Raw genomic sequence first — 22526 nt, 5'->3', positions numbered from 1 at the left:
GTTACGACGATGTACTGGTATCTGATTAAAGCTGTTCCAGTTAATGAATATTAGGTGTGATTCGGATAAATAGTCAAAATAGGAACAGTGAGCTGCCGTGTCAGAGGCTTTGGATTATTTACCGATTGTATTCCCAGTGAGGGAACAGAAATGTAAAATGCGTTTTCATTTTCCCATGGTGTGTGAGGCAAGTGAAGAAAGGGAAGTTTTACATTACAGAAAATTCTAATATTGGATCTGAATGCAGCTTTGTGTTTTTCACTTCAGTTGAATGATACAAAAGGTTTCAATTAACTTAATTTTGTTACACCTATAAACATTTAAGGAAAGAATGAACTGCTAATAAGAATTCCTGCACGTCATTTGCATGACGCAAAGTAACAAAATCAAAGTACGTACATGTCGAGAAACCTTCACGATTTCTATTCTAGGCTACTATAAGGTGTGAACCAGAAAATGAAAAATCACAAAGATAATTGACTAACCGTTTTTATTTGAGATACAAATCTTTAAATACATGCAATTGTTATAGTTTTATTTTCTCCACTTACAGTTGAGTGCTATGGTACACCATTCATATGTGATACACCAGTTTTAAATTAGTACGTTATTTTAAGTTATAAAGTCGCTTTGTTTATTTATTTATTTATTTTTATAAATATGGCTATAGGATGAATTAATGATGGTCTGCATCTTGCATGTACAGTGTTAAATTTCTTCCCCAAAGTTGTATACCTTATTTATTTTCATGCCATAATACATTTTTAAAGCTGGTGACACTTTTAGTATGTAATAAGTAGCTGCAGGTGTATTAGATGATATAAGGATGGTATTAGACGTACAGCCCATGCTTAAAGGTGTACATTAAGTATACGCAAAGCCTCAAAACGTTTTCAAAATTATTCCTCATTTCATTCCAACATGGAATATCTTGAGGGTCCTAAAATTATAATCGATGTGCTGCAATGACTTGGCAGGGTTAAAATATGAAAACCCATTTAAAAGCATAAAAAAAACAAAATCCCTTCAGGTCCAACTCTTTTCAGTTTCACCCATTTACACTGCGCCCAATTAGGCCTTTTCCTCAATGATTTCGAAGGTCGCCACGGGAGGCTTGCTGAGGGCCTGGATATCATCTAGTAGGCTTTTCGGAGTCAGAATGTGAGTGGATCCTGTTGAACAAAAGAAAAGGATGATACGCATATATTTTTCCGAGTACGATATTTACTAAAACAATCTCATATTTTGCATCTAAATCAGAAAAAGATTACCTACCAATGATGACTTGACAGGATTTAACGGCTTGGGTCACTTCATAGGCACAGCGCATCTCAGAGTGGCTTATTCCCCCGATGACGAAGATGATCAGCCGGGACCCAGTCCTCCGATCATCTTGATTAGCGTGTCTTGGATTCTGACGAGCACTGTGGACAGGGACAGTGTGTGAGATCACTGCAATGCCATAAACAAGAGCCGGGTCTCAACGCAGTACACAAATGCACGCTACCAAAGAGTGTAAACACAAGTTTGTCTGGTTAGTAATACACCACTAAGTGCAACTAAAGCACTCAGAATGTACTAGATTCATACCTTACGGCTCCAGATCCATTCCAAGATGAAGGACATTCGGACTTGAGTATCCATTCTTTGGAGTCTAACTTGTTTTCCATTGCATCCTAACAACATACAACATTAAAATACCGATGTTAGCTTATGCTACAACAAGATCTGTTCATTTAACATACATTGTAACAGTGCAGCAATATGCAAGAGTCACGCACTGCTTTTGACACTTTTAGGCAGACTTCACTTTTAAAAAACATGACTTTTTACTAATAGAAGACTTCCAATTCAACACAATCCACTTAGAAAACATACAGGGAAGAACTGAAATCCCAGCCTACCACACAGTGACAATGCTATTCTTGTTTTTATACAATACCAACAAATATGAAAATAAAATGAACTAGTTAGAGCAGGTCAGCCTAGATAGCATGATCCATTCCTAAAACAGCAGCTCGGGTTTCTTAAATTAGATATTTTTTGTGTCTCACAAAGTTTCATTTTACTGGTGTGGAGATTTACAAGAATGAATACCACAGGGACTTCGATTACAGATCCTTTAAAAATGAAAACTTAATTCAACAAAACTGGGTGATGAAATTACTGCCAGTAATTACTTACATCACTTCTATAACCCCCCCCAAACAAAACAAAAAAAAACATTTTGGGTGTCAAAGAGAAAGAGGAAGTTGCCAAAAACCACACTACATAACTGAATAAAAAATAAAAAATGAGTGAAATTAGCACTGAACTTAAGTGGAGATGCAATTGCATTCAGTGTACAGATGTATAAAGCAGTGAAGAGGAAGTTAAAATAGTCTCTCTCTACCTCCATTACATCCTTAATCAAAGGTGTCCATCGAGACAGATTGTACGTTTCTTCATTGGAACGATCTCTCCTTGTAGACTTGCGTTGTAAGGAAGACTGTAAATATACAGAAATGAAATGAGAAAAGGTAAGAAAGGGAGAGATTCAGCAAGATTTGTATTGAACATTCACTGTTGTATTAGAATATCCAATTAAAAAAAATAATAAAATGTCAGTTTAATTTAGAAGTGACAACATTACTTACTTGCGAGATGATGGGGACTCCAAGGTCTTTCCAATTTAGAATAACCTCACTTTCGTTTTCAATTTTGACATGTTGAATCAGTTTAGTAAGGTTTTCCTCAGTTGTGCCTGTCGTAAAAAATGCAATCGAAAACGGGGAAAAAAAAACAAACACTAAATGTCATTCCATTCTTTACCTATAATTGCCTTGAAATTAATCAAAGCACACATAGTATTCAACAATCTTTCTTCTGTACACGTCTTACTCTTCAATGTTCACAAAGTGTGTGGTAGACATTTATAAGTACACTACAAACAGCCCGTTCAACAATATTTTACAATGAACTTTGTTAATCATTGCCATTTACAATAACCATAAATGTACCATTGAGGCTGAAGATATAGAGCAGCACGGCCCGGATCTTGTCAGACGTGGAATGCGGATGGAGCAGAACCGGAAGGAGGGTCCTCATCGGGTCCTTCACTTTCTGTCCCTCGGCATCAGCCCCATTTGCAAGGTCCTGAGGACGAAATACGGTTGAATAAGTACATAACCAATGTCATAAAATGTTTATATCCCCCACATGTTGACTACAATTAGTTGTCGATAAAAACAATTCTTGGCAAAACTAAAGAGGCCCCTCCTTTACTGTTAAATATTAGCCTATGTGTTAACTATTTCAATAATCTGCTGTTTTACACTCATGAGATCTGAAATGTTTGGGTTTGAATCAGTAAGTACCTGTTCTGCCTTGCACAGCTTCTCCACGCTCTTATTAAAGTGGTTCATGCAGTCTTCAGTCAAATTCAGATGGATGGTTTTCTGCAGCACAAGAAGTACAATGGCATTGAATATGGGCATTTCAGGGATAATACCATGACAATATTGTTTATGAACCATTGAGCTCCGGGTTCAAACACCAGAACAAAACATCAATAAAAACATCTGAATGTCTGCAATACGGTCAAAATATGAATCAAATGTAATACCTTTAATTTATGGGATTAGTTTTACCAGGTCCATTAAGACACCCCTGCTGTGATTTTCTTTATTAGCAAGATACGTGCAGCCAGCTACACTGTTTGAAGCAACAGATATTTAAAAACTACTATAATAGACAAAATTCAATGAGCAAAGTAGGTCACAATAAGAGAGCAAGGTAGATTAATTCGATCTCAAACAAAATCTCTTTGTTAAGGACACAATGCATTTCCTTTAGTGCAGAACAACGCTGTAAAGCTAGAACCCAGGGAGAAACACAATCGAAGGGAGTTGTGTACCTGAGAGAGTTGCTTACGGAAAGCGGGCATCTTCTTCATGAGTTGAGACAAACCACTCATTGTAATCTGGAGGAAAGGGGGCAAACATTAGGGATACTTTTTTAACACTGCACGGTGCATGTATCTAGAACAAAAAGCAATATTTATTAAATCGAGCAAACTGAGCTACTCGATTTCAAGTTGTGAAAACCGACCTTGTCGTCACGTTGTTTCTTGTTTGCTTTAATTTCCTTCACCAGCTTGGGGATTTGTCTGTGATGAAATCAAAACCGCTTTTGTAAGATAAACAACTGTGCATCTGTGAACTCAAAATTGTATGACATAACCAGCATTTCATATTCATACCATTTTAGAAACCACAATGTCACAATAGATGGGAAAGGCTTATATGAAGCTGGTTGAGCTAGAGGACTCAGCTGAAGAGGATGCATTTCTGTATCCCCACATAAATCAGGTGATAATGTAGTAAATCATGCGGCTTCTGGATTAATGTGGCATGACATTTAAGACTCATACCTCACATGCATGGAACAGACTTTCTAAAAACACACAAAAGCCAGCATTAATTCATAAAATACAGTATTATCAGTATTATTCTTAGCCAGATTTCTTTTTACTACTTTTTAAATGCCACTACATTAAACATACTTACTCGGAAACCTCTGCAACGTGCATGTGACGAAGCCTGACCCACAGATCGTCATCCTCATTCAACAGTGCCTCCCTATCCTTGGCACTGCTTCCATCTTTTAACTGGTACCTGAACACATAAAATGTCATTGCAAAACTCCTCATTGGAATCCATTGGCAATGTACTCTTCTGTTCCGGAATACGTTTTGTAGGAATTCTATTCTAATAATTAAAACTTTTCCATAAACTAACAGCAGTCCTCTCATATAGGGCAGAAGGACTGACACAAACCCTTACTGATAAGGAACATAAGGACAAGTGAATTATAGGCCACTGATGTATGTATAGTGAACCAAGACTCCCACAAGAAAGCCTTCAATTGGGTTGGACAAATTGTGTACTACTTTGAACTTCACAGTCATAGTCAGACAGTGGCATTGCCAAATATGTTATATATTATATAGCCTTGTATCTGGGTTATGCTGAAGTGAACAGCACAGATATTGCCATGAGAAAAAAGGGGAATACGTTTGAGAATTGTGCATTTACACAATCACTTGTCATCGAAGGCACACATGAGGAGAGTCTTACTTGTATGTATCATTTTCAATAGGAATGAGGTCATAAGCCATGGCTTGGTATGTCAGCTCATGCAGGATTGGAGATACTGGGTCAAATCCCCGGTCCACGATCAAAAGCTGAGCATGTGTTTTTCCCTGCAAAACAAATGAGTACAAATATTTTTAATTAACAGTAATAATTATGAATTGACTACATTATAAAATCAAGTTACTTCCATTGCAGACCTTTTCTGGCGTTCAATACGGTCTTACCTTTCTCTTGAGGTTTTCATCCATCTCATAATGTTTGGTAAGTTTGTATTCTACCAGGTTAGCAAGCTCCTTTGCATTATCTAAAGGTTCCCTTCCGAAAGAAAACACATACTTTAATTCAGAAAAAGGTATGATAGTTCATATTAATACATAGTGAAACCCAAAATAGCCTGGAATAATCGTTCTTTCAAGGCTTCATCACTAAAGTTATCTACAATTAGAAATGTACGGGTATATTGTTAATAAGCATGACTTTGAATCTGTTCTTAGTAAAGATGTTCCATGAATTAATGACTCTATAGAAAGAACAGTTAAAGTGGCTGCATTGCAGACTAAAGACATACAAACAATCGTGTAGCAAGAGTCATTAGAATTACAGAGTGTACTCAACAAAATAAATTAAAACATAATTTATACCGTTTATATCTGATTCCAGGGTTTTCATCCAAAGTTGCGCACAATGTTACAATTTGATCTGCTATTGCCTCCAATGTTTGCTTTTTGTCAGTGCTGTGGCTGCTGTAAATACTCTTGAAAGCTGCAGGATTGTCAAGAGTGAACACCTACAAACAGTTAGAAAGTGTTGAATAGTCTGTCGCAGATACACTGACAACTGATGTCATATATACGGATATTCCTGAGTGTTTTAATGACTGTATAACGAGATCTAGTTAATGCACACAAAATAAAAGACTTACATTTCAGAATAACAGCCATTTCATTTAACATAAAAAAGAAAGTATAAAACCATTGGTGAAAATTACACTATACTTACTTGGGATTCCTGAGGCAAAAAAGAAATGTTTATTTCCTTACAAACTCGTATTGACTTTCCACAACCGGTCTTCAGGCTGTTAAACAACGCATCAGGGCAATCTATAACGGAGGAGTTGATAAACTCAATAAATACATTAAAATGTACAGAAACAAAGAAAAATAATTTGTTTATGGATAAAAAGGAAGATAATACTCACAATCTGTAAAATATACATAGGCAGCTTTGTACTTTGGTTTAGTCTTGAAGTCCTTGATAAGCACTTCAACAGACTGCAAAAGGAAAAGGTGACAATCAAACTACACATCTGTTCATCAATCCAGATAGAAAGTGACATCACAATGTTCAAGGTAAACACAAGCCTTCTTCATCCAACACAACATATAAAACAACTGTGTTACACTGCACTGAACTGAAATGTTCCTTAACATTCATTTTGGATTTAAGATTGAAAAACCACACAAACCTTTTCTACTGGCGTGATAAAGTAGATGGCCTTCATTTCTGGAACAGGTTCTCTGTCTTTAAACAGGTCTTCCACAACTGTCAATAAAACCATTTTTTTAATGATAGAAAATGTACTACACATAACCATACATTTAACATTAAGAGCAGTCTACATTTAGCTGAACTGTGACACTTCCATTACCAGGAACACTACATTTGAATTGTATCTCCTGAATGGATGATTTCACTTTTTCAAAATTGAATTTAAAAACAATCTGTTAAAAAGATAATTTGTCATCAAATGCAAATAAGAACAGTGTGTGGATTTCAATAGCAATATTGTTACATACTTGTAATCTCTTCACACGTAAGATCTGCCATTTTGCAGCAAGACGACAAGAGCTTGGTGGTGAAGTGATCGAGTATAAGCAGCTGAAAATGGAGTAAACACAACTTAGAAATAATATGCATGCCTATACATATACATTAACACATTACTATAACAATGTTAATTTCTGGAATAATCAAAATGCAAAAAATATATTTTAACTTTATAGTTATAGAGATGAATTAAATGGAGTAATCATAAAAACAGCATTGACTATGGGTAGTTTAGGGAATATTGGAAAATGCAACAAACACCCATAATGCAATAATCAAAATACAAACACCTTCTTATAGGAAACTCAAATTGCTACGGTGAATTTCCAGCCATGACTGAGACTTACTTTCCATCCTTTAGCCTTTCTGCAGTCTGCAATGATAGAGTCCTTTATTTCTGTAGATGAGACAAGATTAATTAATTGTAGTATTAAATGCAAAAAAAATGGCACATGATAATTAGTGTTTAATTAACTGACTCTTGAATGCATGTCCATAACTACTCAATTGTTTTGCAGATATTGGCCTTATAGCCATGGCCCTAAAAACATGAAATATCTCTGTGGCCTTTTCTCCTGCTTTGATTGCAATTATAAATGATTTCCGAACATCCAAAATGTTTCTACTTCCAAATGTTACTTGCAACAAGACTCAACAACATGCACTGATCTTGAGTTACTTCACATAATGTCCAACAACTGATATTCTCTAGAGTGAGTAACCTTCTGTAATACCGGCTCTGTGTACATACATACACATGCCCAGTAATGCTTGCCCTGAAACTCACTGGCAAATATGCACCTCATTTATCATGAAGAAACACATATGCAAGTTATTATGTAAATATATAAGATGACCCTTAGGATCTTTCAGATATTGCTATTTGAACACTCAAATGGGCGTATTCACTACATACAAATCGGGATGTGCACAATATTTAAGGGAAATTGACTCATCTAGTACATAAGAAAGAAAGTGTCCAATCCAGAGGAGGCCATTCGCCCCATCGTGCCTGTTTGGTGTCCATTAATAACTAAGTGATTCAAGGATCCTATCCAGTCTATTTAAAATGTTGCCAAATTTTCAGCTTCAATCACATCGCTGAAAGTCCATTTCATACTCTTAAAAAGTAGGCAATAGCCAGGTATTTAACGTTCATATATATATTATTGATCTAAATGAAATAAGCAAACGGACACTGTACAAGTTATATAATGACATGTACATTGTTGCAATTTAAACACGGTTGGATGGGAAGTGATGATGGTCTGGGATGGGTTATTAGAAATAACTTTAACAAAAAGCCTTTCTATATTTGAGCTAGACGCGTTTAATTTGCGATTAATGTGTCAGCTGTGCATCTACAAAACTTTAAATACTTTCTTTGCAAAATTCCCCCTTGTTGCTTCCTATTGCCGGCCGACTCAGTGCATGAATTATACATATAAATGCAACAGTATCTGATGACAAAATAAGGTACTGGAACAAGCCGTGTTGGTGGGTAATACAATGCTTGTTTCTTCAGTGTGCTCCAGCCCCGTTCAGAGCTGGGCTGGTCGTTTACACAACTCTAAACCGAAACTGAATAGGGGTCGCGTTGCTGTACCGCAGGTGTCCGCAGTTCTGCGCTGCTCCACCAATGGGAGCAGCGGATTCTGCAGACCTGCGCAGAACTGCGCTACAGGAACGGGACCAGTCTCCTACATTCACACTTCCGTACTCGAAAACATTCGTGACTTTGTTAATCGTCAACAGCCTTTTAAGTTCAGGATAAAAACACAAAACTGCAGCGGCAGCACTCGCAGTCCATGTACACACGCGTGGGTCTTTCTTTCTTTATTGTATTAATTTAGGCCGTGCATGTCAGAAGAACTTACTTTGCCAGACTATGTGCTTCAGGCCGTGCTCCGCTCCGGCTGCCATCTTGACTCCGCGCAGTGACGCTCACGGCGGTGACGTCACGCCTCTAGTCAATGTCAACAAGTGCTCAGGCTGTCCAGAATTAGAGAACGGCTTTTATCAGTCAAAATCAAAATCAAACGCGCTTTACTGGCATGGGGTTCTGGTGTTGCCAAAGTATACACCACATAGTCCAGCTACAAAAATGCTGCAAACAACGAGAAAAAGCGAGAAAGAAAGAAAACATTTATAAAGAAAACATCCATAGTTTTTTTGAAATCTATTGTATTTTTAATTAGTAGCATAGGGTTCTACTAATGTATGTACTAATAGTATTTTTTTTTAGAACTGAATGGAAATAGCAAATCAAATTAGCACACACAAATTCTCTCTCTCTCTCTCTCTCTCTCTCTCTATATATATATATATATATATATATATATATATATATTCTATGCATTTAAAAGATAATCCATACTTAAATACATACAGACATATATGCACAGCCTTCCTATATATTATCCATATTAAAAAAAAATGTTGCACATAAAATATTTAATTGGTTTGTAATGATTTAATTGTTATTTTTAAAGATGCAACACTGACACACACACATAGAGAAGACTGCGTGTGGATTTACCTGCCCAGGTACTTTTCCTTTAAGCCTCTGATTGGTCCATCCGTTATCAGTGGGCGGGGCTGCACTTGGGTATTTCAGCTAACTGAACAAAAGAACTGTAGTGTGTTATAAACAGAAAAAAAGAAAAACTAAAAGCTGTGATTGTCAAATTGAAAACTTAGATTTAAACCAGAAACAGCAGCGTTACCCCAAGGCAGCTCTGAGGTTTTTGGGGGGTCATAAAAAGAAGATGACGAAAATGGGAACTAACAGCTTATCACCTTTTAAACTAATTGTTTTCTTAAGCATGTGCATGTCTCAGGTAAGAATCATTAAACATTTATACAAACATGCTATTATAACATTTTTACAAAAGTGTTAATAATATCGATTCGCATATGACCGTTTACGCTTGTGAATGTCAGATAGATTGATCATTTTGCCTGCATTGGGTCTTTTGTTAACGCATCATGCCCTCCAAAGAAAGAGGGAAGAATTTATGAATGGAAACACAGGCTCTTTCAGTGCCTGTCAGCGACTTCATGCCTAGCCTTGTGCATCAATAGACAAATTCAGTGAGGAAAAAAAAAATGAAACGTTATCTACACAGACTTCTAAAAAGTCTGTGGTATATGAGATTTAATTATTTATCTGTGGAATGTGTGTTATTCCTTGCATTCCATAATATAATAGTAAGATCATTATTTAATTAATACATAAGTACATTCTTCATACATTTTAAATTGTTGGTTGATGTTGAAGATTATGATGAGTATAACAGTGGTATTATATAAAAGCTGCATATACACTAAGTTATTTCTCCCTTTTTAATTTACAGATTTCTGAAGCTCAGAGAGGTAAAACAAGAGTATAATAAGTTGGGGATAATTATTGAAATGAATTCTGTGTTGATTACACTGTTGAATGCATGTTTGTTGAACATGAATATAGGCAAACTGCAATCACAGATGATTAAGTCATATTTAATTGTGTCTGTTATCATTGCTGAACCTCTTTGTTCATATTTAAATGCATTCACATTGTTTGCAGTGGTGGTTTTGGATTCTTCACCTTTAATATGTATGCCTTTATACATTCAAGTTAATCCAGTGTTTCATTATATATTCATGTGTTTTAATTTATTTATTTACTTATTTACCATTGTCCAGCCTTATTTGTTAAAACTTGTTTTTTTCAGGGATGTCTGTGTCTGTGTTTACGGTAACATCCAAAAGTATTGTGGTGCGCTGGACTCAGGTTCCTGGTGTCCACTCATACAAGGTCACGGCTACTCCTAAGAACGCCCAAGTAACGCCAGTCTTCTCCCAGTTCAACGGAGCTATAACGATTGGGTCTGTTATTTACCTAATCCCGGATACAATCTACAATATGAAGGTAGAGGCTATAGATAGTAATGGCCTTGTCCTGGCACAAGCTGAAGTACTCGAAACCACAGGTGAGTTACATAAAAGACAACTAAATGAATTGTCCAATGCAACATAGATGTTTGTAATGTATCATTATTGTTAAGCATATTCATTAACATTGTATGACATTTAAGAGTGATAAAGCATCAAATCTTTATATGGTCATCAAAGGTCTGATTTAATGAAGTTGTGCAAAATGCAAATGGATATGACACATTTGTTTACATTAAGCTTTCTATTCTTTTGACATTTATACATCCATCCCTAAACCAATAAAAACACATCCAATTAAACTGCTGTGTGTGGATTTGTGTAGCCCCTGATGTACCCAGCATTGACCAGGCGTACTCAAAACTGAGCAACAGCATCACCGTGGAGTGGAATCCGGTTCCCGGGGCCAGTGCTTACACTCTGAGAGCCGAGGACGGGATATCAGTCATTGAAACGTCAGTCACAGGCTCCCCAGGAACAGTGAGCAACCTAAAGCCTGCAACCCAGTACATCATCAGTGTCATGTCTGTCAACGCAGGAGGGAGAAGCCAGCCGTCTGTGCCCAAGAAAGCAAAGACAGGTATCATTGTCTGTGAACCCACCAGCCAACATTCACTCTTTGACTTTTTACACACAGCCTAAAGAAAGCTACATTTCGTTATAACATATATGGCCAGTCATGTAAGACGGGTGTTTGATTTTAAGATAATTATTTTAGGATAGATCTTATGTGTTTGGAGTAATGGATGGAATATGCAACATCATATAAACATTAAACTCTGTGATAATAAGATGGATCTTCTGAGAAAAACAAACATTCATATTTCAGACTTCATTCATATGAAAGAGTTTACATACACCAATGTAGCTTTTTGGTTCTTAGTTGGTAACCCACTCTAGAGTATACCTGACACCCAAATTACTCTAATGTATTGTTTTACATTTCTAATATAACATGTTGATGCCTTAGACATCATTTGTATTGCCTGTAACTGTATCCCCCTTAGGCTTTATGTATTACACAATATGAAAATAATTAAACCCTGAGAACTAGGTTGTATCTGTCCCCGAACTTGACTAAAAGTAACCTAAGCACTAAAGAGTAATTGATTCCTTCTCATTGCTCTGCATCTTCTCTATTTTGGTTTGATAGATGTTTATTTAATTGTTTCACACGAACAATAAAGTGACTAAACCTAGGTTTAAAAAGGAGAGAAGGCAGACAATAATTTCTGATAGAAATGAAGATTAAACTTGGGTCAATGATTAAGTGTGGCTGTTTCCACTGCAGGGAAATATCTGGCTCAGAAAAAGTTATCTTTATGATGGATTAAATACTTTTACTGAGTCATTCTTCATCAGGCAATTTTCCCATGAATAAGATAAGTTTAAATGTTACAATTTATGACAAAACCAAGGTATTATTGCTTTACTGAAAAATAAATGAAAAGAAAGAACAAGTGGGAAATGATCAATCTTTGTATTTTCTTGTCTACAGTCCTTTCGGCACCGATACTTCATTCCAGCTCCCCCAGCAATTCCAGCATCGTTGTGACCTGGGAGCCAGTCTACATGGCTGTAGGTTACACATTCTCCATCATACAGACAAAAACAGGTCAACGGGTCAATGTGAACACCAGCCAGACCAACATCACTTTCACAAATCTCGAACCCGGGACAATCTATTCTATCAAAGGCAATGCCTGGGATTCCAGTAACACGCTGGGGGACGACTACACAATCAGCCAGATCACACGTAAGGACCAATCCTTCCTCAGAATTGCCACGAGACAGAGATTTCTTTAACAGACATGCCTTTCCGTACTTTTAGTTATTTATTTTAACAAAATTACCCAGATCATAGGTATTATTGGCATATTAGCTCTTATAAGATTGGGCGGAAGAAGGTTAAGTTTAGATATCGTGTCCCATGTGGTCTGTTTTTCTATATGAAAGCTCTTTGTTATCACAGGACCAGAAATCCCACAGAATGTACAAGTCTCCCTGAACGGCCGCTCCGTGGGGGCCATGGTCACCTGGACGTCTGTGGAAGGAGCGGATAACTTCACTGCTGCCAACTGGAATGGGCAGAACTGCTCCTACTCCTTCCCCTCCCCCCCCTCCTCCACAGTCAACATCTCCTGTGACATCACCCCACTGCTGTGCGGCCAGCAATATTCGATCACGGTGGTCGCCAGAAACAGAGCAGGCCCAAGCCAGCCCTCTGCTCCCGAGAAGTTTTTGACTTGTAGGTATTTCGCAGATTCATGGTAACACCATTAAACTGTGTTGTCTTCCTTTTCTTCTGTAATCCTGAGTTATCTAAAAGCATCCTACAATCTACCCTAGTTTAGAATGACACATTTGGTGATATATGTATTTTGTGATGGATTGCATTCATGAAACTGATTTTATGCATGGCTTATTTGTTCCTAGTTCCTTGTGCTCCAGAAAACATTACCATAGAGGAGCCTAACCCTGGGAATCTCACAGTGTCCTGGATTCGGGTAACCTATGCAGAATACTACGTGGCATTTGTGAAGAGTGACGATGGGATTGAAGAACAGTGCAACACCACGCAGACCAGGTGTGAATTCCACTGTCTGTGTGGCTTCACATACTTCGTCAGCGTCTTTGCTTATAACAGCGCCGGACAGAGTCCCATTGGAAACGTTTTGAACTACACTACTGGTAAAGAGCGCTCACGAATGCATGGAATGGATATATTGCTTGACTGGATAATTTAGGTGTATGTGTGCGTGTCATATGATGTAGTATGCCTCTACAGCAACATTTCTAGGCTGTTCCATCAGGTTTGATGGGTTTGATCCTCAGAGCACACTGCTAGCCGCCATTAATATTTATATCTATTTTAATATTCAATATATTTTATTTATAGTCTACTAGAGTTCTATAGAAGTATAGTAGCATTCTATTGGAATAATATGTATTTTTTGATTAATTATGTACTTTGGACTTGGCCTAGTTTAGCTTTTCTTAATTGGCCTTTCTGTAGATAGCCGAGAGCAAAATATTCTTCCTTCAGGGGAGAGATGTTTTGAGTGTGTCTGTTCGGCCTCCCAGGAATACAAAACATCCCTCACACATAAATACAGAAAATCAAATGTAATTTTGGCTTCACTGAAAACAACAGAATGAACGATGCCCACCTGTGCATGGGCAGCATAATGGTCGTGTCAGGAAGCCTTTCAAAACTGTGATGTCTTCCATTCTCAGCGCCGTGTTGTCCAGGGGATGTGATGCCAGCGTTTGTGTCTGGCGACACCCTGGAGATCACGTGGTCACCCGTCCGTGGTGCCGAGGTGTACCAGACGAAAGCTGCAGACGGGACCAGTCAGATCCACTGCAACGACACGGCCACCGTCTGTGCCCTGTCGGCCCTGCAGTGCAACACCAGATTCAGTCTGGTTGTCACATCTTGCAATGAGGTCCGGGGCTGCAATACCTCGTGTAAAACACATTACGCAGAGACAGGTAAGGCTGCTCACACCCAGATTTGGATAAGTAAACGTTAAATCATGTAATGACACCCTGTGCCATGAATGGTCCTCTTTTTCTTGCTCCCACAGCTCCCTGTTCCCCTGAGATACTGAGCATTGCTCAGGCCAGTGCGTCCAGTTTTAACATTTCATGGAGTACAAACAATAAAGAGGCAAATTACACCGTGAGAGCACTTGGCATGGCAGAGTCCCACACCTGTAGAACATCTGGAAGATCCTGTCAGATCACGGGACTGCCCTGTGGTTCCACCTATGATGTCAGCGCCATTGCCATCACATCTGTGGGACAGAGCCTGCCGAGCTACACCCGACCACTGGAGACAGGTTTGACCAGAAAAAAGAACCTGAATGGAATTGTAACTAGGATGTAACTGAATAAATTGAATCAACTTTATCTACATTTGACTTTTATGTAAAAAAGTTTTTAGGATTGTATGAAGAGAAAAAAAATCCTGTTATTATTTTATTATTCTGGCAAACAGCGTGCTAAAAATGTCTGTCTTCTCAGGTCCCTGCTGCCCTAACAATCTGACGGTAACGCAGGCCACACAGGCTATGACCAATGTCACCTGGTCCACGGCAAAGGGAGCTCAGTCTTATATCACAATGCTGAAGTCGCCTCGAGGAGAGGCCAAGTGTCACACGCTGCAGACGCACTGCCTGCTGGGATGTATTACCTGTGGTACTAACTATACAGTGTCCCTGCAGGCCATCAGTGGCACCGGTCACATGTCAGAATGCACTTTCCACGGATTCTCCTCCAGTACGTAAAAACAGCTTTCGTATTCTAAAAATCCTTCACACAAAAATAAAATGACAGTCATCCCCACTTCCTAGTACCCAATCATCTCTGCTCCTTTACGCCAGGTGCCTGCTGCCCCTCGAATGTCAGGCTCTACAGAATGTCCAACAACACGATTAGAGTATACTGGCGCTCCTCGGGCAATCTCCACAACTACACTGCTGACCTCTACGGGACGAGTGCCAACTACACCTGCACCCCCCCCCAGGGCCTCAGCTCCTGTGACATCTCTGAGATCTCGTGTGGGGATGTCTACTCTGTGGTGGTGGCCCCAGTTTCAATGGATGGATCAAAAGTCAAATTCTGTCCAAGGAAAATGTATTCTGGTAAATAGTCGTTTTTCTGTTGAGCTAACTGCTTCTCTCTGATCTTTTTGTGCAGTTTATTCTATGTTCATATAATATCCTGTCCCTAAAAAGAGAAGATTTGCTCATACGTTTTATTGTCTGGTTATCAACATGGCATAGATTCTGTTTTAAAACAGCACTATCTGCACAGCGTTTTGCATTTGCTTTTGTACATTGGCTTTTCCTTGGTCATTTTCACTCAGAATATGAATAAAACATAATTATGGGACAGACAAAAATAAGGAAAATGTAATCGGCTCGGCAGCATCTCTTGACAAAAGCACCAGTGTTATAGTATCTATATTATTAGTATTTGGTGTCGTATTTTGTTTGTGTACAATATAACTTGAAAACATATACCATGCTTTTAATTACTCTTTTCAATATATTACAGTTTCCTGTTCAGGGAACAATGTTGGAATGGGTAAGTCTTACTCCTCACACCTATGAACTTTTAAAGATATATATATATTATGTAAAAACATAAACATAAATTTTATTTTAGTATCTTACTCCATCTTTACTCTTTCATTTTATATACTTGCTAAAACAATTGCACTTATTAAATGATGAATGTAAGATTAATGGCATGGCAGTTGCAATGTTAAGAGTTCTACAGTTATGCATGCAGGTGTGATATCTCTTAATTACTTTGTATTTTTCAGTTATTTATCGAGGAAAGCGAAGTGTTGATTAACACAAGGAACGTAAGTTCATTTTATTTTCCACATGAAGGAATATTTATAGTTCAGAAACTTGCATAATTTTCCTATTGTATAAGCACATGTAAACTGCTTCATCATCCAGTGAAAAACCTTTACATTTAAAATAGGGAGCTGCACTAAAAGCTCCTCAATGTTTAGTGGGATATATTGTTTCTATCACAACAATGAAGTGATGCATCTTTTTTTAAGCGGTTTTATTTTTAATCTTTTGTCAAAGGCTAGCAGTTACCTGTGAATTGTCTGAGCCAAGGACCAACACATTTCTTTCCCGGAGTCCTTTAGAGTTAGAGTTAAGGCAAAAGGCAGGACATATCACATTTTGCTAACAGCCATCTTCTTATATATTATTTTTCCTTTTTTGAAAACCACATTCTACTTTTTATAGTAAACTTATAGTAAGTAAATTGCCTCTGATTTTCCCCAGACAACAGATTAAATATTTATCCAGAAAGCAAGTGAGAAAGATTTGTCAAAAAGCTGATTCACTTATATTAGATCCATAATCATCAGTGATTCACTTCTGCTAACTTGTTGTGTTTGTGTGTTTTGATGAGTCATATGATCAGGTGACTTTTAGTTTTTATTCCACTTGTGGTGAAATAACTGTGCTTGGCTTGAAAGAACCTGGGTTCTGGTTTATTTCTGTGCCAGACCTTGGCTGAGCCAGTGTCCTGTAAGCATCAGCAAACACGGGCAAACAGTTCTGTGACTCTTCCAGTGATTTAGTTTCATGAGGAGGATAAGCCAATCTGGTAACATGGTCATATCAGAGATCGCCTCAGTCCTCTTCTCTCACACTTCAATTGCATGGAGAATAAAAAGTGTGGAGAACAATCTGTGACGAGCATCTTTGATTACTTAATGTGTTAATATTTGATTTGCATAAAAAGGTTTCCAAACATATTTAATGCATTCAATGTGAAAATGTACTTTACTTCTATGGTGTGTTTAAATAATATTATTATACATACATACAACAAATTAATGTTTTGGATTACAGCTTTATCATTATGTATTTATTTATTTATTTATGTGCATTTGAATGATAAAAACGTGTATATTTATAAATATATGTACAGAAAATCACAGCACAAGATGGTTGCTACTCAAGATATACATTTGCTAATATAAAATCTTCTATTCATTTATAGACCCTCAAGAGACATCTGGCCAACAGCTCCGAAACAGTCTCCTGAAATATCTCCTAAATGTCCTAAATGTCTCCTAAAAGTCTTCAACTACACAGATGTATAATTTGATTTTGTTTATTATTGGTGTTCTGACATATAATGATAATAATAATAATAAAACAAGTGGGTATTTGTATTGAAAACCACATTTAAAGAACATGTTTAGGACTTTTGCTTTTAATACATGACTCCTAAAGTTTAACATTTAGATTTTGTGTTCAGTGGAAGTGCATGAGCCATTCACATGTTATCCCTTGGGGATTCATAAATTTATTTATGAATAATTGGTGCGCATAATTGTAAAGTGTTAATGTAATTCCATAATTAACTCAGTGTCTATCCTAAATATTTGTAATTGGTATTATTTTTGCAATCACAGAGGTTTGGAGTGGGTTCATGGCCAAGATAAATGTTTGGAACAAAAAAACAAATTAAAATTACATTGATGTTCACAAAGAAATATTATATTTTTTAAGGAATCACTGTCAGCTGTCCATTTGTATAATTAACAAGAAAATATGTTCTAGCATCTATCAGTGTTACTGTCAAATACTTACATTATGAAGGTGTGTGGAGTCTGTAAGTTTTATTAATAACCTCTTCAAACCTAATTGTAAATGGAACCTCTTTAAAACATATGGCTATTCAGAGTACCTCCCATTTCAGAGTAACTGATCTTCTGTGATTATAGTAATAAAGTAACCCTTCGCAAGTTAATAACATATCGAAATGTTGAGTAATTAACTAAATATTTGCTGTCTATATAAAGAAAATGGAATATTCATTATTTTCAGATTAATATTATGTGTTGTTTTCCACAATTGATAAGAAACCACCAAAAAAACTTCTGCTGAACTTTTGGAACATGAACACAATAAAGACACTTAAATCAACAGTGATTAAATAACCTGAAGTACAAAGCAATTCCACCTGATATCTTTATAACAACTGCTTAGTCTTTACTCAAAGTATTTCATATTAGTGTATGTTAATATCATCAATAATAAACACATAAAGATCCTTACATTGGTTAATCGCTGTATTATTAAATGCCTGTTCTACTTGTACAAAAATAAAGGATTTAACCACTTCAGATTTTAAAACAAAAAATAAAAAAGAGATAGACTTGACCCATGTAGCGCACCTCCAATGTAAATGTGAGCAGTTTTGAAATAATATTGTTTGGCCCAAGATATCTGTCAATGAAAAATTCAATGTTTTGCTTCCAATCATATTTAAAAATGACAACAATAATAATGGTAAAACAAAAATAAGTAAAATGGCTTGGTATGGAAGAAAAAAACCTGATGAATGGAAAAGATATGGGAGTTACAGCTTTGAGGTCAACTGAATGTTTTCCCAGCTTGACTGGTAGAGTTACAAGAACAAGGTCTTCAAAACTCAGCTCACATTAGCTTTGGATGATGTTTCAGCAATCATGACTTGGAATTTGTAAGGAAATGTGGCCAAACCCCAAAACAAATTCCTAATAAAATACACTCTTTTGCATTAAAAATGTGTGTGGATTTTTTTATTTTTTTATTGCCTGACCAGAAGGCTTTACACTGTGTTCCTAATTCTGACCCACACTAACTTCTTAGAAATATGATAATTAATTAAAAGGTAGCATATTCTCCTGTTAGCTTGTAATCACTCTTCAGTGGTAATGAACACATTACATAAGGATGTGCAAATGGATAGTTCCTGAATAATATTTGGTTAACTGTGCAGTGAGTGCTCAGAGAACCTTTTAAAGGCTATAAGGGCATCTGCTAATAAATAAGATATAATAACAATCTGCAATGCAAAATATCAATTTATAAAGCGACTCAGTGTCTCATGTATAAGTTTATAGGTTGTGTGAAGAAGTGTCTCTCAGTGCTGTATAACATATTTTATACAATTAGAGACAGACTTTACATGACCTATTAAGTTATTATCAATCACACATATAAGGGGTAGACACACAAATATCTACACAGTGGGAAAAACATTTATTTTCATTAACAATCAACCCCCTTAATCTCCATCTAAAAATGTTTCAGGCCAGGATCTGCTGTAACTGGCCTACAGCAGCTGATTTGAGTTGTGTTTTCATGCTAGTTAAATATAATGAAACTATTATAAAGAAATGTACATCCTGTGAAACTTGCACCACTAGCAGTTAAGCGTTGTTGATAACTGAATCATTTTTAAATACTGATCATTCTGTGCAGGGGATGACATTTATACACAAGATAAGAGGTATAGTAATTTTTGTAAATTCTGGTTTGTGATTAACTGGTTTCTCATATGTGAAATATAAACATTAAACTAAACTATTACTGATAATACAATATTGTTAATAATATTACAAATATATTCCCTTGTATCTAAGGCTTTCAAAAGTAGTTATTATAGAATTCTGATTAGCATGGTTATATATATTCCTTAATTATAAAAGAGAGTGATTTCAGTATTTTATATAATTGTATAAATGTTTCCAAAACATAAAATATCTTGAAGGGTTTGGATGCTTCTTTAGGTTTTGGTCATTTGCAGCACTGATGACTAGCCAGTGTTTTTCAATCTTGCCACGACGGTGTGCCTTTAGGCTTAAACACGTGCATCATGGAGGTTTCAGACACAAGAGAAGAGTTACATCTAAGAAAAGTAAACCAATATATAAGCAGTTCTCATTTATAAATAATAAAAATGTGTCTAACAGAATCAAATGAGTTGTTGTACCCAACAGGAGCTCCAAATTACTTAATTAATGTAATCATGTAGGCTTATCTAAAACTTTCATATTTTATTTTTATAGCCGATCCCTTACCATTTGTTGATGACTCAAAACATTGATCCCACAGAAGATTTCAGAGTCTGAAGAGAAGTGTTCAATGAATCCATGAATTGTTTAATTAGACCAATTAAGAATCCAATAGCTAGGCTGGGACTAAACCCAGCAGACACTGCAGCCCTCCGGACTGGAGTCTGACAGCCCTTCTTTAAAGGGTTGGGAAGCACTAGACTTCACTACTTTAACCTAATGGTCTGGCTATAATTATGTTTGTTGTAACTCTTTCTTGAAACAAACTGCTGTAAAAATACAATTCTCTACAGCTATATCTGGATGAAGGATCTGGCATAAAACAATAATTTAGAGAACAAGGGGGGACAGAAAAAGGTTATGTATTGATGGATATATTAGTTAAAGTATTGTGATACACAAGATTAAATTCCTCATGAATGAATATATGAATACCATACGATAAACACATGAATATGTCATGCACTTAATCTGAGTTCTTATGCTAATCACATGTATAACAGGGTTAGGGTTAGGTTTTGGGGTTAGGGTTCATGTACTCAACATCAGAACTCAGATGTTCATTGATGTTTCAATCATATATATTCATATATTAATTAATGAGGAATTAAAGCACCTTATTATAAAGTAGGGGTGGCTAACCCTGGTCCTTGAGAGCAGCAATCCTGCTGGTTTTCCAGGTCTTTCTAAATCACCAATCATTGGATTGAACACAGGGACATTTTACCTAATTAAGACCCACAATTAGTTCAATTAAGTAGTTAACAATCTGGATAGATAAAAAACTTGTAGGCCCTGCGACTCTCCAGGACCAGGGTTAGCCACCCCTGTCATTAAGTGTTACCCAAACGTAAAAATGCAATTTCACAGTTACGTAATTCACAATTGCAATTGGCACTGAGTCGCTTAAACTCATTAAAACTCATATTCATGTAATGTCTTCAATTTCTTTAAATATTTCCTTGTGTATCTATTACATGATGTGTTTTGCATACATCATACAGTTGTTTTTACTCGAAATGACATCCCACAAAATAAAACAATGAACATGTTTGAAATACAAAAGAATATTATTTTCCTCACACCATTATAGGAAAAGCATGACGGATCCTGTAATTTGATTTATTTGTGTATTAAAATAGCACGGAAAATAGCCAGAGCAATTGGGCAGTTTGTAATTTTAGTACGGATGTCCACCTTTTCGGGGAATCGCCCACATTCAAATTGACAACCTGTCACCTTAAACCACCAGATACTGACAAATTACATAAAAGAACTAAACACAAGTGTAAGTATTTGTTCTGAACAACAATAGCATAAAACGCCCTTTACATGGGCTGAATTAGATCTTGGGATGATTTGGCTCTTTGACACCTGTAGTGCACCTGCCCTCATTTCTTCAGCACTGATTGGTTCCCACAGACCAGGAGTATCTGAGTAATAGCTTCTTAAAAGAATCCAGATCATCTTTTGTGTTTGGTTCCCTTGTATACAAGTTATTGAAAACCCATAGTCATTGTCAAAGATGGGATTGTTGGGTGCATTAGGTTTTCCTTTAGTTTTTGTGTCTGTGATTCAGGTAAATATAATTTAATATTTATCAAAAGAAAACAAGCAAAAACTTGTTTATAATATAATATAATTAATATATTCATAATTAGACATTATTGGAGGACTATTATGTTTGACTTATGCTTTTTTTCCTTTTTCAGATTTCATACTGTCAGCTTTGTGGTAAGTTCTCATTTTAACATTCCTCTTTTTAAAATGTTTCTATTATTCTAATCGAATGCTCCAAGGTTTTAATTTGCGATTAATGGAATTCTGTTCACAATCATGTGGCAAATAAGGACTGGATTTTATTTTAAATGTTAATGACAAACTGCAAGCATGTTTAATTTAAATGTAGGCCAGTACATGCATATATTATTATCATAACCTAAAGCAATACATAGTGTATTAAATTGTGTATACATACAACCATATATACATTTATATTCACAACATTACATAAAGATACAACGCTTACTAAAACCTATTTTGCAATGTTTCCATTAAACATGTATTTGTTTATTAAATTTGATACCAAAAAAAAAGGCAAATAACATTAGTTAATTCTGTTCTAACTTACTTCAGATGAGAAAGACCCAAACGGACCAAAAATGTGGTTGAAAACTATATGAAAGCAAAATATATCAATGCATATAATAATCTTGATATATATTGAGCATTTT

The 22526-nt window shown here is 36.3% G+C and overlaps 2 protein-coding genes across 2 annotated transcripts; one reads left to right on the top strand and one right to left on the bottom strand.

Annotated features, from left to right (window-relative positions):
* Nucleotides 1-473: 473 nt before the first annotated feature.
* Nucleotides 474-8943, bottom strand: stxbp3 (syntaxin binding protein 3). The gene is made up of 19 exons (XM_066691939.1): nt 8840-8943; nt 7310-7359; nt 6932-7013; nt 6601-6677; nt 6334-6406; nt 6135-6235; nt 5777-5922; nt 5360-5450; nt 5118-5242; nt 4548-4655; nt 4090-4147; nt 3896-3961; nt 3357-3437; nt 3000-3135; nt 2637-2743; nt 2393-2488; nt 1591-1676; nt 1276-1424; nt 474-1172 (listed from the first exon to the last, which is right to left on the bottom strand). The coding sequence occupies exons 1-19, from the start codon at nt 8883-8885 to the stop codon at nt 1072-1074; spliced, it is 1779 nt and encodes a 592-aa protein (XP_066548036.1). The 5' UTR covers nt 8886-8943; the 3' UTR covers nt 474-1071.
* A 612-nt stretch (nt 8944-9555) lies between these two features.
* On the top strand, nt 9556-18964 carry fndc7a (fibronectin type III domain containing 7a). The gene is made up of 14 exons (XM_066692447.1): nt 9556-9802; nt 10319-10337; nt 10679-10936; nt 11224-11478; nt 12397-12654; nt 12871-13146; nt 13335-13589; nt 14136-14393; nt 14489-14743; nt 14928-15182; nt 15287-15547; nt 15963-15992; nt 16234-16275; nt 17445-18964. The coding sequence occupies exons 1-13, from the start codon at nt 9731-9733 to the stop codon at nt 16263-16265; spliced, it is 2484 nt and encodes an 827-aa protein (XP_066548544.1). The 5' UTR covers nt 9556-9730; the 3' UTR covers nt 16266-16275; nt 17445-18964.
* The last annotated feature ends 3562 nt before the right edge of the window (nt 18965-22526 follow it).

This window comes from Amia ocellicauda, chromosome 19 (genome assembly GCF_036373705.1).
Source record: "Amia ocellicauda isolate fAmiCal2 chromosome 19, fAmiCal2.hap1, whole genome shotgun sequence".
NCBI lineage: Eukaryota > Metazoa > Chordata > Actinopteri > Amiiformes > Amiidae > Amia > Amia ocellicauda.
Note: the sequence above shows the minus strand (reverse complement) of the source record. Positions and strands in the feature narration are given on the sequence as shown.

Coding starts and splice junctions, on each gene's coding strand:
- stxbp3 (XM_066691939.1), bottom strand. CDS start 8,885: ATGGCAGCCGGAGCGGAGCACGGCCTGAAGCACATAGTCTGGCAAA. Junction 3,438..3,895: donor TCCGTAAGCAACTCTCTCAG/GTACACAACTCC, acceptor CTTGTGCTGCAG/AAAACCATCCATCTGAATTT. Junction 1,677..2,392: donor TGATTAAGGATGTAATGGAG/GTAGAGAGAGAC, acceptor GTATGTTGTTAG/GATGCAATGGAAAACAAGTT.
- fndc7a (XM_066692447.1), top strand. CDS start 9,731: ATGACGAAAATGGGAACTAACAGCTTATCACCTTTTAAACTAATTGTT. Junction 13,147..13,334: donor TCCCGAGAAGTTTTTGACTT/GTAGGTATTTCG, acceptor ATTTGTTCCTAG/TTCCTTGTGCTCCAGAAAAC. Junction 15,183..15,286: donor TTTCCACGGATTCTCCTCCA/GTACGTAAAAAC, acceptor CCTTTACGCCAG/GTGCCTGCTGCCCCTCGAAT.